Genomic DNA, 16912 nt, shown 5'->3' with positions numbered 1-16912 from the left:
GGAGTTGTAATCTGGATGGTCCCACTCTGACCACTGGGTACACTGGCTCTTGGATCACTAAGGAGGTGCTAATTTAGCCTCTGCCTGAGGCTACTCAGCATGAGCTCAGCTGTGAAGGAATGCAAGCTGCTGTGGGGCCTTAGGCCAGCTGCAGTTGGTTAGGTAATTTTCAGATTGCAAAGGGCCAGGCCTTTCATATGCAAAAGCTGGCGCACAGCTTGGGCGGGGTCCCAGGGGATCAACAGGGTGGAGCAAGCAGCTATGGCTGCTCCTCAGTCCTGCCCTAAGAGGCCCCGCTTCTCAGTGTCCCGGTAATCGCTGCAAGCACCTCTGAGAGAAAACCACCCTCGAGGTCCGACCGAAGTCAGAGAGTCTAGCGCAGGGGTAGACTTTTTGACTCGAGGGCCACAATGGGTTCTTAAACTGGACCGGAGAGCCGGAACAAAAGCATCGATGGAGTGTTTGTGTGAACTAATATAAATTCAAAGTAAACATCTTTACATAAAAGGGTACAGTCTTTTTTTTTAGTTTTATTCATTTCAAACGGGCCGGATCCGGCCCGCGGGCTGTAGTTTGCCCACGGCTGGTCTAGTGGCTAGACTCTAGCCTCTTCCCATATGAGTTTGGGTCCCCAGAGACTCGCCCGGAATTGGAGTTCAGAGCAGTCAGGAGCTTGAGACTCCCTTCCGATTGAAAAAGACAACCGTGTCCTCAGCCGCCAGCCCTTTCCGCACCTCTACACTTTACTTCCACACCTCCTCTGAGTCTCGGTATGCTTTTCTCTTTCCTTCTAGTTGTAGAATTTCCACTCAGCCAGCCTTCCTGTGGTTCTGGATGATGTCTGTTTTATCTTTTAGTTGTATTTTTGAAGTGGTTTTGCGAGGCAGCAATTTCCGGTGTTTACCTATGCCGCCATCTTAGTTTTCCGTCTCTGTTCTACTTATTATATCTGGTTAGGTGGCTGCTATTTTGTTTTTATCTCTCTAAAACTGCCTTATAATTTTGACTAAGAGTTGCCTAGAAAAGTCTACTCACACATTTTGCAGACATTCAAACTCACCAAGTATGTAACTGACCCCAGTATTTCCCCACCTCTCTATATCACCATAGCCTCAAGCTTGTTTGTGTTCTTATTACTACTTATTCAGTCATTTCAGAGCCATATTCAATTCTTTATAAAGTACTGAGCCTTCCTCTAGGTATCCTGAATCTATTTCCACTCCAGGGATCATCAGTTCTTGCATGGACTGTCTCCATAGATTCCTTTCTCCTATTTTCCACACAACTCTTAGAAGTCCCTTTTCTAAAATATATTTGCTCATAATTACTCCTATGTTCAAAGTCTATTGTGACTCATAATTGTTTGCAGAATTTGACCCTGACCTTCCTTCACAGCCTTCTCTTTCATCATTCCTCATATCCAGCCAGGAGTTTGCTATCCGAATACTCAGAGTTCCATTAACACACGAACTTTATCTTGACTTTATTTTGTTGGTCTCTTTTCCTTCGCTGTCTTCTAATCTTGTAAGTCCCAGCTCAACTGCTGCTTTCACCTAATTTAAACTAAGAAGTCCTGTGCATGTTTATCTCCACTACTAAGTTTTGAGCTTTTTGGAGATGAGGCTGATTTCTTTTTCACCTGTGCATCCTCTGAGCACCATCTTGGCTCTGCACACAGTCAGCTTGTATCGATTTTTACTTAGTGAGTGTATGCTTTCGGAAAAGCCAGCTCTGTGCCTCAGTTGCCTTGTCAGTTTGTCTTTCAGAATTACTATTAGGATGAGGTGAAATGATGGGGAAAAGACCTTAGTAAAAATTTAATCGCTGTATTAATATAAGTCAGTAACTGCAAAAAATAGCATAACGTTACAATAATTGAATGTAATGTGGTCTTTGGCATTTTGAAATGTCTTTAAGATCCAAAAAGATAAGAAATTATAGTTCTCATAACATCATTGACAGTTTAATCAGTTATTTTGTGCACAGGGAAAATGAAGGTACATAGAGAGCAGCTTTGTGCAATTAGATAACAGAGAAAATAATAATTTCTGGTATCAGTATAGTCTTTGAAAGATATGGAACTCAAAGAATGAGTTTTTCTTAATAATGGGGAAAGGTAACAGTTAATTGATTTTTAAAAATATATATTTTTATTGATTTCAGAGAGGAAGGGAGAGGGAGAGAGAAACATCAGTGATGAGAAAGAACCATTGATCAGCCACCTCCTGCATGCCCCCTACTGGGGATCAAGCCCGCAACCCAAGCATGTGCCTTTGACCAGAATCGAACCTGGCACCCTTCAGTCCTCAGGCCGAAGCTCTATCCACTGAGCCAAACCAGTCAGGGCTGCATTGATTTTATGGGTTGAAAATTAATTTTGCTCTCAACATACTAGTAGTTATACCCTGTGTTAGTTTTTACTTTACTGACGACGTGAGCTCTCACCTGGGATACTTCTCTTGGTTATTTTTTGGATTCTGCATTAAGGCTTTACAAAATATCAGAATATTTAAATATCAGGATATTTAAATAACGCTTATGTCCCATAGATATTTTTCAGAGCAGTTCTTATTGTTTCTTAATGTTTTTATTGTATTCTGACAGAGCTAAATTTTTAAAAGTTTCCTTCCTATTTAAAATATTTATTCTACTTAAATTGATATAAGAATTGCTTTCTTAAAGGATTATACTATGGTGGCACAGTTTGTGATGTTGCTATAATGATGCCAAATCTGTGAGAGAGAAAAACCCCACATACCTGATACCAGTAACAAAAAGGAATGATGTAATATTAAAATAGAATTTGTTAGACTTCCTGATATGAAAGGAATATGCTTTTACAAGTATTCTGATCATCTTGGACAGCTGTGATTGAGTCACCACTGAAATCTACTGAACTATCTACTTTTATCCCTATAAAATTTTTCACTTTATTACTGTGGAAACTATTTTAAAAATATAAAGGAGTTTTAGAAAAAGTACTATGACTCTTTACTCAGAGATGTCTTTAACATTGTTTAAGATACTTTGTTCTTAAGATGTTTACTATTCTTATGCGTATATGGTAAATGCATGAAATTTGAAATGAGGATTTTGTGTTCTTAAATAATACCGAGTTGGCATTCTGTATGTTCTTAGTCAATATACTTTAAACTTAGAGGGATGAATTAGGGTATTCACGGGTAGATATATATATATATATATATATATATATATATATATATATATATATAGTAAGCTCTGGTGTTTTTCAATGAATTCTTCGTCCCAAACAGCCTCCTTTACTCGCTATGTTGCCTGTAGCATTTCTCATCTGTACACAACCTTTGGCACTTGTAATGCTATCTCAGTCCATTCAGGCTGCTATAGAAAATATTACAGGCTAGCCCTAACCGGTTTGGCTCAGCAGATAGAGCGTCCGCCTGTGGACTGAAGGGTCCCAGGTTCGATTCCGGTCAAGGGCATGCATGTACCTTGGTTGCAGGCACATCCCCAGTGGGAGGTGTGCAGGAGGCAGCTGATCGATGTTTCTGACTTTCTATCCCTTTCCCTTCCTCTCTGTAAAAAATCAATAAAATATATTTTAAAAAATAAGAAAAGAAAATATTACAGGCTGGGTAACTTCTAAACAATTGACATTGATTTCTCACAGTTCTGGAGGCTGGAAGGCACCCCTTCCTGGTTCATAGTCAGTACCTTCTCTCTGGTTTCAGATGGTGGAAGGGACCAGGAAACTCTCTCAGGCCTCTCTATCAGGGCTCTACCCTCATGACCTATGCCCCTGCCGAAGGCCTTACCTCCTCCTAATACCTTCACACCAGGCTGTAGGATTTCAACATATGGACTGGGGGTGGAGGGCACATAAGCATTCATATCATATACTTTTAAAATGTTTTATCTGTGACAAGTTCTGAGCACCTGGAGAGAAGAAATTACCTCGTATGCAATCCTTGTTTTGATCCCCTGTATTATTTAGGAAAGCTTAAAGCACACCATACTCAGGATACATCTATTTAGCTGAACGAATTTCTCCTCTTTACAGGAGGTAAAGCAGGACCGCCCTTCACTAGTCAGACGTCACCCACCAAGATGTCCGTGACGCTACCCTCGGCGAACCTGGAGGACTGCCCTTCATCCCCGAGCATCCAGGGGAACTCAGAGTCCTCGGAAGCAGACACCTTCTGAATGGGGAGTGAGAACCACGACAGAATTTGTGCCGCTGGTTTTGAGGTCATTTTTCTCTGACATAAAACCATCTCTCACACTGTTTTGGTATTGAGCGTATTCTGAAAAACTATTTCTAAACTTTTATTAAAATGAAAAGCATAATTTGAGTAGGTAAAATTTTTAAATAAAGCATTTGAAATGTAAATCATTGTGAGTATGGCTGTGAATTATTTCTTAGAATCCCGAGGCACCGCAGAATAGTGGAAAGGGCATGCATGACTTCTTTCATCTAAGCATTTGTTCTACAGATATAATTATTTGTACATAATTATGAAATTATGTTGGTCAAGGTCTTTCATTCCAAAAAATTTTTTTAAAATATATTTTTATTGATTTCAGAGAGGCAGGGAGAGGGAGAGAGAGAGAGAGATAAACATCAATGATGAGAGAGAATCATTGATCAGCTGCCTCCTGCACACCCCCCACTGGGGATGGAGCCCACAACCTGGTCATGTTCCCTGACTGGGAATCAAACTGTGACCACCTGGGTCATAGGTCAGCATTCAACCACTGAGCCATGTCGGCTGGACCCAAATTTTTTATAACAGTAAATGATTAGAATCAATCTAATGTCTATCAGTAAGGGAGTGATTTTTGAAAAGTGATAATATATCGATACAATGGAATACTATGTGGTACAAAAAAAGAATCTAAAAGTGTTTATGGGTTGATATGGAATTATCTCTAAGATATATATACATATTTTAAAAATAAGTTTTTTATTGATTTTAGAGGGAGAGAGAGAGAGAGAGAGAGAGAGAGAGAGAGAGAGAGAGAAGCATCTGTGAGAGAAACATCAATTAGTTGCCTCCTGCATGCCCCCTTCTAGGGATCAAGCCTGAAACCTGGGCATGTAACCTGACCTAGAATCGAACCAGTGACCTCTTGGTACATTGGATAACACTCAACCAAGTCACACTGGCCAGGGCTCTGAGATATATTATTAAAGTGAAAAAGCCATATACAAGAAGTGTGTGAATTATGCTATCACTGTTTAAAATGGACAGAGGAATCCAACTATATGGTGTGTACACACATACAGGGTGGGGCAAAGTAGGCTTACAGTTGTGAGTATGCGAAACACAGTTTATTCTTGTATTACTATTTATTAATTATTGTATTATTTTTCCACAGGAACAACTGGGTGCCTGCTTTTGTTCCACACTGAATATGCTTACATACATATATTTGCTTATGTGTGCATTAAATATATTTAGAAAGATAAACAAGAAACTGCTAACTTGTCTCCAAGGATTGAGGGGCTAGGTGATAGGAGTCAAGGAAGACTGTAGGTATTGTGTATTTGAACTACAGTTGTAACAGGAAAAATTATGAATGTGGTCAGTTTTTTAATATATAATATGTCTACCTTATAAAGCTTTATACTTTGTAAAAACTGTGAAATGAGACTGGGTTACTTTTCGAGATGTCAGTATATAAAAAAGAAAAAAAAAGCATGGCTTTGTAATCTGGCACATGTAGGTTCTAATTCCAGTTTCTTCACCTACATGCTCTTGTTAGAGGCAAATGAACCCCTCCTTGGTAGCTGCCTGGTAAATGGGTTTCATATTTAGTTGGCAGGATGGTGGGGATTATCAATGATGTTGGGTGGCACCCAGCACAGTGCCTGGCACCAGATCAGTGCTCAATAAGTGGTGGGTGTCATTATCTTGAGAGATTTGGGCATCTCCCAGTAGTGGTGTAAGCACACGAGAAGGGCAGCCTAGCTTTAGCACAAACGTTTTCCTGTCACTACTGAAGTTCAAGCACACAGTGACTAGAGTTGTCCTTGACTTTGCTCAGTATTTTTCTCGGTTACTTAGTGAGTCTCAGCCCCCAGTGCACTTTAGAACCTGTGGCTGCTTTAAAAATGCCTGGGGTCCAGACCCAGCACCTTGATTTATTGACCTGGGGTGGGGCTCCGGCACTGGTATTGAAAAAGGAGAAAGACCTTCCCGAGGTGATTTTAATGTCCACTTGAGGTTGAAAATTACTGAAGAGCAACTTAGAATTCCTTAAACTTCTAGTAAGGCCCACCGCCTGGAGAACTTAGGAAGAGTTTGAGGATTTCTTCTAACTGAAGATAGAAGCTGCTCAAACTTAGGGAAACAGAAATGTGTCCGCCTTCCTCACGTTCCTGGCCCAGCTCCTTGGGCTCCTCCAGGTGTCTGGCTACCTGAATGCTTTAGGGTGCACTTCAGAACCTGTTTTTCTTTGCTGTGGCCTGTGGACAGGGCTACTTGTCATCGTTCCCATTTAAAAAGTAGAACAAAATGCCGTTGTGTGGATCGTAATTTGTTTTTCATGTTCATCTACAACTCATGGCTAGGGAAGGCTGGGGCAACATTTCTAAGTGCTGCTTCATTTTAAACATCATCCCTCCCCTCCCCCCGCCTTGGTTTCTGGTTTGCAGAGCTTTTTCTGGTTTTGAAAAAGATAATTCTTAATTTTAGTGAAAGCATTTTTTTTATTTTTATTGAAAGGTGTTGTTAGTTTTTCCCCCTAACCATGGTAAACCTGCCTTTTTTAGTTTGGGGGCAGAAGTATAATCTTTGATTTATTTCCCTACTGTGCACTTGAACTTTTCTTTTAAAAAAAATTTTGGTGTCTGCTCATCAGTATTTTGTTTTATAGAATTGTTTCTGGCCGGAGTTACTTCTTTTCTGCCAACCACCTCAATCCTTTTGGAATAAAACTGTGTGTGTAAAAGTAAATTAAATGTCATTTTTATGTTATAAGCTTAAAAATTTTTTAATTTAATTTTATAATTTGTAACTTCTAGAATGAACTATACATAACACATGCTAGTAAGAGGTAGACTCTATCAAGATTAAGGCTGTTACAGAAATTGATCACGGAGAGTAAGTAAAGCGTAGGAAATACGGTCAATAATACTGGGATAACTAGGTATGGCGCCGGTTGGGGTACTGGAAATATCGAGGGGAACACTAAAAGTATATGATTGTAACCACTAAGCTATACACCCAATACATAATAAAAATAAAAAGATTAAGGTTATTACTACTGAGGGCCTTCCGTACCTTAACACTGGGGTAACAAGCATTCAAAAATGTTACTTTGGTATAAATCGTAACATAAATGTGCACATTAAAAGAATAACTGAATATATGTTTTTATTTTCATGAAATGATTACGTAAACTTCAGTAAATTATCACTTGCATATTTCTGGTATCTTAAGTTTTCTTTTTAAATGCTAAACATTTTTAGATCAGCTTTATATTTTTTTATAAAAAACTTACTATTTTTGTATAAAATATGTAAAATAGCATTTCTTTTTATATATATATATATTTTTTTATTGATTTTTTTTACAGAGAGGAAAGGAGAGAGATAGTCAGAAACATCGATGAGAGAGAAACATCGATCAGCTGCCTCCTGCACACCCCTACTGGGGATGTGCCCGCAACCCAGGTACATGCCCCTGACCGGAATTGAACCGAGGACCTTTTCAGTCCGCGGGCCGATGCTCTATTCACTGAGCCAAACCGGCTTCGGCAAAATAGCATTTCTTAGTTCATGGTGGATTACCACCCCCAATCCAAGGTTAATTTTATAGTTGAAGCATCTTTTTAAAAATGTCCTGGTGGTATGATGTCCTGACAGGTGAGTAACTTGAACAGTCATGATGGAGAGTGGAATCCTTAGGATTGCTGTGATGTTACTGAGAAGATACCCACTGAAGTGCCCTCTTTCCTACCATCCTATATAATAAAAAGCTAATATGCTAATTAGACCAGACAGCGGAATGACCCTCCAGAACGACCTGTGGGCGGGGCCACAAGGCAGCCGGGGCTACGATGGGCCAAGCCTCTTGCAAGAATTTTGTGCATCAGGCCTCTAGTAAGATATAAGTGTATCTATCCAACAAAACTTAACTCTGAAGCACGTTGGGCATACAGTGTGGTGTGGACACCTATGGGCCGGATGGGGCAGACCTTCTCCCCCTTTTGGTCATCTGCTTCTAGAGAAGGTTGACCACAAGGAATTCTGTCTCTTCCTAGTATAGAATCATCAATTGGCCATCAAATATCAGTTTCATTGTAGTTTTAAAGACTCTCTTAGAGATGCATTGAGGGAAAACAATTATTAAAGTGGCAAATTTGGCCATCTTTACAATTTAGAAAATTTCAGGGAGCAATTTTTTTATTTAACCTATCTCATGCCCAGAGACTAGATTCTGAGTCTCACATTGACAAACCTTTGAGTTTAATGAGCCTATGTCTGGATGTTTTTAAGATTTTTTTTTTTCTTTTTGTACTGAAATGTTTACCTAGAAACAATAGGAAATATTAGCCAGAGTGCAGATGTCCACTTGTGAGGCTAATAAATATTGTAAAGTTATGGCATGGCCCATTAATTACCAAGAGAGCAAGCAAATCAAAGCTCTTTTGCTGGTACTTTATAGTGTGAATGGTCTCATTTATAACTTGAGCCACAGTGAGGGATAAGTTACTGATATAGCTCTTAAATGCAGGGACCCTAACCAAGGTAGAAACCCGCAAGCAAGTCAGGAGACTCCTCTAACTTCTCCTGGGAGGTCACTCCTATGAGACCTCTGAGGAGACCCAGATGGTGAGACTGAACAGGGTTTAAAATCTTCAAAGAGCTGGTAAGGAGTCCCAGAAATAGTTCTTGGTATATACACAGGTCACAGATAATGAACAGGCCTGGTGTACACACTGATATGCTCTATATGTAAAGAGTTGAAGGTGTATGCCTTTCTCCCTGAGTTATTATGACAAACACTGATAACTATTTCAGTTGACGTTTTTGTAGCCTGCTTTTCCCGAACAAAGACATTTTCTTTTTCACAAGGTTTTACCTTAGGAGGAATATTAAGTTATAATGTAGGAGATAGATCTACCATTGGGATAGTTGTACAGGATTCCCTGATAAGCATGGTAACTATTTTTATTTCCTTTGGTTGTATTCCTCAATAATTACATGGGTTTTGAAAGTACCGTAGACATCAGGATTACTTTATTTTTTTTAAATACATTTTATTGAGTTTTTACAGAGAGGAAGGTAGTGGGATAGAGAGTTAGAAACATCGATAAGAGAGAAACCTCGATCAGCTGCCTCCTGCACACCCCCTACCGGGGATGTGCCCGCAACCAAGGTGCATGCCCTTGACCGGAATCGAACCCGGGACCCGTTAGTCTGCAGGCCGACGCTCTATCCACTGAGCCAAACCAGTCAGGGCTACATCAGGACTACTTTAAAAGGTGATGGGGTTGATTTTTCTTTCTGGATAAAATATTAGCTGCCTGTACTTCTATGTAATTATAACAACCAATATCTGGGTCTAGAGATATTTGTTGTATGTTCTTGATTATAGAAGAGCTGTTCATGTCTTATCCTTGATGGGGTGGTTTGTTAGCATTAAGAGATATTCCCATCGTTTGACCCCAAGAGTTGGGAAAGAGCAACAGGTCCAGCAAGAGGTCAGTTGGCAGATGAGGCCATGGTCTGACTCATTCTTAGAAACAAGGTAGAGGAAATAAGTTGTTTTGTTTGTTTTGAAAATGGAGAGGGAAAATGAAGAAAAGGATTCATAGAAAACAGGAGGAAAACAGGAGGAAATATTACACATTAAAAATCTTACAAGGAAGTCCATCAGTTGGATTGTGCATAACCAAAAATTCTGTTTTTGTTTCCTTGTCTTAGGTAAAAGTTGCACTTTTGCTGGATCTGAAGGTCTCAAATAAGCTATTTGTGCCTTGATGCCATTGGCTTTGGGAGGCTTCTCAGGTTAGCTTCCACGTGCAGTCACATTGGAAGTGTGGAGTACAAGTCCATTGGTCTTGGCTGGAAGTTCATTTTCATTTTGACATATTGAAACCCAGGTGGACTGTTGTAGCTGTTGTCAAGAGGACCTGAAATGGCTCCTTTCAATAATTGTTCTAAAGCACTTCTAAAGGGTGTCCCAAATTTCACGCAAGAAGTAATTTTGATAGAAAACACAGGTTTATAATAAAAAAATTGTAAATTTTTTATTGATTCATAAAGTATACAGTATAGGGTTATGTATGGAATAGCATATCAGGTAAATGGATTATCATGTCATGATAGCACCATTAACTGTTATTGCCTGAGCAGCCGCATTTTCGAAGAAGAATGGTCCGATGATGTCTCCAGTCCAAAATCCGCACCAAACAGTGACACGTTGTGGATGAATTTGTTTCTCAACAATCACTCGTGGATTTTCTGAACCCCAACTGCGACAATATTGTCGATTAACCAAGCCATCAAGATGAAAATCAGCCTCACTGAAATTCAGCCACATTTATGCAAAATGGTCATGGAAAATTTCAATAAAAGAGTGCATATGTGCCAGCAAAGCCGTGGAGGCCATTTGCCCGATATGCTATTCCATACATAACCCTATACTGTATACTTTATGAATCAATAAAAAATTTACAATTTTGATTACAAACCTGTGTTTTCTATCAAAATTACTTCTTGCGTGAATTTTGGGACACCCTTTACTTCTGTGTCACTTAGCATTTTCTGCAAAACAATCCCAGAACTAGGTGGCTTAAAACAACCATTTATTCATTCCTAATTCTGTGGATGAGCCATTTGGTTGGGCTCAGCTGGGACAGTTTTCTCTATTCCTCCTGGTGGTGTCTGGCTTTGCACATGCACTTACAGTCAATGGTAGTTGATGGCCTCATTTACACATCCAATGGTTGCTGGCTGTTGACAGGGCAATGGAAGTAACTGGGCCACGTGTCTAGTCATCCAGCAGGCTAGCTCAAGGTCATTTACATGATACTGGTTGAGGGTTCCTAAGAGCAGCAGGAGAGAGCAAGCTCCAATGTGCAAGCAGTTTTCAAGCCTCTGCTTAGGTCGTGTTAATGCCTTGTTGACCACAGCAAGTCACATAACCACACCCAGACTTGAAGAGTTGAGAAATAGACTGCAACTCTTGGTTTTTTGTTTGTTTCTTTGGGTTTTTTTTATATTTTATTGATTTTTTACAGAGAGGAAGAGAGAGGGACAGAGAGTTAGAAACATCGATCCGCTGCCTCCTGCACACCCCCGACTGGGGATGTGCCCGCAGCCAAGGTACATACCCTTGACCGGAATCGAATCCGGGACCCTTCAGTCCGCAGCCCAACGCTCTATCCACTGAGCCAAACTTGTCAGGGCTAGCCTGCAATTCTTGATGGAAAGATCTCTAAGTCAAATGCAAAGGAGCATGCAGATGTAATGGAAGAACTGTCACCATTTTTGCAATTTAATACATACTGAAATCTTTACTAGTGAACCTGGTTACTGAGCCAGAAGTCAAAGGTTTGGATGATGTTTCCTTTGGGAAGGCGGCTTCTACGCGTTGGGCATGTGAGTGTATACTAGATTAGCTTCTGACAGTATTTAGCTCGATCTGCATGCAGCAAAATATGGTGGTTGGTGGAGTTATTCCCAATCATTGCATGGTGTCCCAGGGAGAAAGTCTGTATGCGCTCTGAGGAGGTGATCATGTGGCCGTTAACACAGTGACAAAACCTTAAGGTAAGGCAGGCTAAGGATTTCTGGTAGTTGAGGCTTGGAGTCAGCAAATTTTTTGAGTACAAGGCCAGGTAGTAAATATATAGGCTTCCCAGGCCACATGTGGTCTTTGCCACATATTTCATGTCTCCTTGTTTTTTAAACAAGCTTTCAAAGTATGTTAAATTTTTTTTTTTTTTTTTAGTTTGTGGACCACATGAAAACAGTCTGCAGGCCAGATTTGCCCCAGGGCTGTAGTTTGCCAACCCTGATCGGGATACTCTTAGCTTCAGTGTCTCATTTCTCCTTTCCTGAATGGAGAGTAGGTTTCTGAGTTAGGAGAAAAGCCTGGCAGAGTTCCTGTAGGACTGATAACAGTGACAATGAGTTCCACAGTCACTGGAGAGGAAGGCAGGGATTCCCTGTGCCGGGAACACAAAGTCTAGCAATGTTTTCCTTTTGTCACATCTGTAGCTTTTCATCAGTGAATGGGTTGTAGCCATCCTGAAAACTTACAGACTGCTGACGATGTGTCGCGATAGCCCAAAGACCTGGGTAGTCGTATATAATCCATTTGTAAATGTTCCAAGGGCCTCGAGAAGGAGTTTCTGTATTTTGCCTTCTCAGGTTTACCTGGGTTATGTCAATATAGGTAAGACATGATTCTATCACTTCTTGGTCAGATTTTGAAAAAAGTTTCTATTTTTGTGTATGTATCTACTGTGGAACTTGATTGGACTCAAGATGCAAAACATCCTGGGGCTGTTTAATCAGCAGCCACTGGCTGGGTTGTGTTACTTCTGAGCAGCTGTCAGGATCTTTATCAGAACCTGTCTTTATGGAGAAAACGCTCCTGTAATTGCCAATATTGTTATTTTGAAGGTTGGACTGATGGTTCTGAGCCAGCTATAGCCAGTATGAATCAAGCCAGTTTCCCTTCCACATTTGGTGGGGAGAGACGTGAACTTGGTGGAACTCGTTTTGGGGGTAACGAAAGCTGCTTGTTTAGCATGTGAGTGAGAAAGGCATCCATCGATTTCTGGGGCAATGTCCTGTCCATGTGTCTACCTTAACTGAAAGGCATTTTTCAGTCTTGAGTCGCTTTTAGTGAATCAATATCTTTACCAGTTCTGATCAGGATACCATAAGAAATCAAAAATTCCCTTTGTGTCCGTAGCATCCCAAAGTTATGCACAATCCAAATTCACATCTACCATCTGCTTAATGTTTACTGTTTCTTTTCTTTTTTTGCCAGAGTGCAAAGTCAAGTCAGAGCGATTAGTTCATCTACTTGGGCAGATTGAACACAAGGCAAAGGCACAGCTTTGGTAGCTCATGCCCAGTGGTGACAAAGTATCCTGCACAGGAGATGCCTTTGTCATGTTTAAGGAAAGACCCATCTAAAAATAGTATTAGCCCGGCCTGCATGGCTCAGTGGTTGAGTGTCCACCTATGAACCAGGAGGTCACGGTTCAATTCCCAGTCAGGGCACATGCCAGGGTTGCTGTCTTAATCCTCAGTTTGCGGGGGGGTGGGGTGGGGGGTGGGGGGTTGCAGGAGGCAGCCGATCGATGACTCTCTCTTATCATTGATGTTTCTGTCTCTCTCTCCTGCTGCTTTCCTCTCTGAAGTCAATAAAAATGTATGTTTAAAAAATAATAAATAAATAAAATAAAATTAGTATTAAATCAGAATTGACTAAGATTTGACCAGGGTATTCTTGTCCATATAGTTTTTTACTAAAGTATATATTTTATACAGAAAAGTACTGATCGTAAAGAGACCAGGGAATTTTCACATATTCCTGTGTAAATTCCTTCCGGGTAGAAATAGAACACTTCCTAGCACCTCAGAAGGTTCCTTTGTGCCCCCTGCCCAGGCAGAACACAGCCCTCCTTGTCCAGAGGGAACCACCATTCCTCCCTCTATCACCATCGGTTAGTTTTGCTTCTTGAATTTCACCTAAGTGGAATCACACAGTATACAGCCATTTCTTTTTGGCTTCTGGTGTGCAAGGTAATTTCTGTGAGATTTATATGTGTTTTTGCATATATCAGCTGTTTGTTATTGTTATTGCCATGTAGCATTACGTTATATAAACCACAATTAATGTGTGCATTCTATTATTGCTGGACATTTGGATGGTTGCCACGCTTTGTTATAAATAAGGCTGCTAAGAATATTACTGTATATTTATTCTGGTGGATAGATGCACTAAATTCTCTTGGGTATATTTCTGGCCAATTTGGTAGGTTCCGGGCATATGTTTAGCTTTAGTAGGACCTAGGCGTTCTTAATCCCCAGGGTACCACTCACTACACATCATGGATTTCTCTTCGCCCAGAAGGGGAAGTAAGTGGTGGGATTCAAATGGGAATGATGTTCAATTGTGATGTGCGATGTGGAGAGTAGAAGGATTTCCTAACCAGCACGGCAGCTGACAAAGAAAAGCCAAGCGTTGCCTGGAAGTGTCAGGGGTTGCACAGCGTGTGGAACGCAGAGTTAGCGCCGGGAGTAAGCACTCTTCAGCCTGGGGCAGGAGCTTTGATCAGTGAGCCAGCGCTGCCCCACATGCAGGCAGGGCGGGTATGTTGTAGCTACCAGATCAAGAGATCTGTTCAGCTGGGCAGCAGGCTTCTGTGTGACCCTCTCCACTGAATTAACACGCCTATTAGGCAGCCTTGTCTTTCCTGGACATGAGAGAGATGGCTTTGGCAGTTAGGGACATGCAAAATGTAGTGTTGCTGTGGGAAACTTCTACCGTGGCCTCCCGAGGGAAGGGTTTGGGAATCATGTCTTAATAAGCTCTTGTAAGGGCAATCCTGAACACCCTCTCAGTTGTCCTTGAGTTTGGGGCCTTGAATGCAATGACATAGTTTCTATTTTGGAGGAGAATAGAGAGTAGGTCTGCCTGTAGACAGATCATGAACAAAAATATGGAGTCTCAAAATTTGTTGTTACTTTTTAATTATGTAGTTACAGATATTCAATTATGTACACCAAAATTAGGTCAGGTTGTAACTTTTTTCTAAGATACTTTGTCCCTTTTCCTGCCAGTTTTATGAAGAGATATTCCTGTGAATGACTTGCGAACTGCCTGTTGTCCTAGAGTGGAAAAGTCGAATGATTCAGAAAATTTATTTGGACACTCAGAAAAAATATGAGGGTGAGTCCATAAGTAAGTCCTCAAGTACCATGTTTTTTACACACAAAGCAAGCAAGCAAGCACTAACTCTCCTTAACTCCTGGTTATTAAAGAAGGCTACATGTATATCCACCGCCATAAAATATGGACTCGTGGGGAAATGGAGGACAAGATGGTATTTGGGTAAGAACATAATGAATTGAAGAATCATAGTTCATATTGAATTCTCAAAGGTCTGAAACACACCGGGAGCACTTCCCATTACGTTTATTAACTAACAATGTGAGCATTGTCAGGTCTGGACACGTAGAAGTAGCCCATGTTCTAAAGAGAGGGGGAAGGGATTGAATACGAGATCTGGCCAAGCTTGAGTAAATCTTAGGTAATTTAGGTAGGATTTTATAAGGGTCTATTTAAATCTTAATAGGGTCAGCATTCATAAGCCTAGCCTTTCGCCTTTGGATGTGGGTCCTATTCCTAAGCTATGGCCCTTCTAGGATTTCAGTGGAATGTTCCGATTGTTTACCAAACCCCGCTGCATTGGAGGGGCGTGAATCCTCGACTGTCTTTCCAGTGTTGGGCAACTGTTGACATCTCTACTCAGCATTCCCAGGCTTCCAGCTGTTGCTTTCTACTGAGTTCCTTGGCGTTTCCACCCAGCACATGTGCAGTGCAGGAGTCAGCTAAGGATCTGAAGGTTTGTAAGCAAATATCAGGCCTCCAGCCCGTGGCTCCCTTCTCTCTGGCATTTCCCTGCTCCGTTCTCAGCCTTTCTGAGAGGCCCGTATTCTGATTCTGACTTTCAGGCCAACAAGACAGTCCCTTTGCTTGAGAGTCTCCTCCTGGCACATGGGCATTGGGAAGGGCCCTGGGTCATGGGGATCTCAGCACATGTGTTCTCCTTCTTTCGAGGTGTGAATAACCTCTGGTTCCGGCTTGTGGTCCCCCTCCATTGGTTTTATATTTTGTCTAGAATTTGTCATTGTTACTGGCAGGAAGGTTAGTCTGTTATAAATACTTTACCATTACTGGACGCTGGAATTGGAGAGGCAATAAAATGGTGAGGGAGAGGTTGCCACACCTTCATTTTTAACCTTCTTTTTCCCTCATGCTCCCTTGCCTACCATCCATCTTTCCACCACTGGCACTTGTCTAGAAAGGCCCTGGAAGGCAGTACGAAGGAAGGAACAGAGTAGATGGTCGGGATGAAGGGTGGCTCAAGAATTTGACATCCCTTCGCGTGTACACCTCCTCTCATCAATGGCATCCTGTGTGTACAGGAGTAGGTCCAAATCGAGCTGTGGACCACTGAACAGCGAAGGTGCACAGGCCCCACTCCACACCCACCACATCCGCAGCTGGTGGAGGGGCCAGGTGATGCTGACCGTTAGCCGGCACTGGGACCCGTTTCTAGAAGAGGCAGGCCTCCGCTGTGTCTGAAGTGACCGTGGGAATGGATGCGTGCGCACGCCGGCAAGGTGAGATCATTCCCACGAGGGGAGGCTGCCGCCCCTCCCACCGAGCTGCTGCGGGCTTGTCCCGTGCTGTGGAAAGGGTCAGCCAGCGTGTGTTTTGACAGAGTGACGCCCGATGCCTTGCTTCCCGGGAAATAGTTCCGGAACAGCCAGGAAGTCTGAAGTACATCGAGAATGTGTTAAATGTGAGGTGTCCTGTTAGGTTTCTCAATCTCTCAACAGTCCTGAAATTTGTTTGTCCTCGTTCCAGTTTCTATGCTCCTGAAAAAAAAAAAAAAAAAGGCCTTTTATTGTCCTGCATCTGTCACTTAAACGCAGGAAACAAACCTCACTTATTTTTCGAAGTGTTTTACTTGGATCAAAAAGCAGCGGACACAAATGCTTTCTGATGCCTGAGAAATAACACCCAGAGGTACCGTTCTAAAATGACTTTGGAATCCTCCTCCTCTGATAAGAGCCTCTCTCCTTTGGGGGGATGATTTTTTAAGAGGGAAGAATCTGGGTCTTGGCATTAGCCTCAGGCTCCTTTGCCATTAAACGTTGTAAACA

General features: G+C 41.5%; 1 protein-coding gene across 1 annotated transcript in view; it reads left to right on the top strand.

The window, feature by feature from the left end:
• The window catches only part of KIAA0586, a 107799-nt gene extending 103429 nt beyond the window's left edge, over window positions 1–4370 (top strand). The window contains exon 31 of the mRNA XM_081104306.1: window positions 4043–4370. Coding sequence (XP_080960432.1) covers window positions 4043–4185 — 143 coding nt within the window. The 3' untranslated portion in view covers window positions 4186–4370. The remainder of the gene's footprint in view (window positions 1–4042) is intronic.
• The last annotated feature ends 12542 nt before the right edge of the window (window positions 4371–16912 follow it).

Source organism: Myotis nattereri, assembly GCF_964212035.1.
Source record: "Myotis nattereri genome assembly, chromosome: 1".
NCBI lineage: Eukaryota > Metazoa > Chordata > Mammalia > Chiroptera > Vespertilionidae > Myotis > Myotis nattereri.
This window is presented reverse-complemented; position numbering and strand designations above follow the sequence as displayed.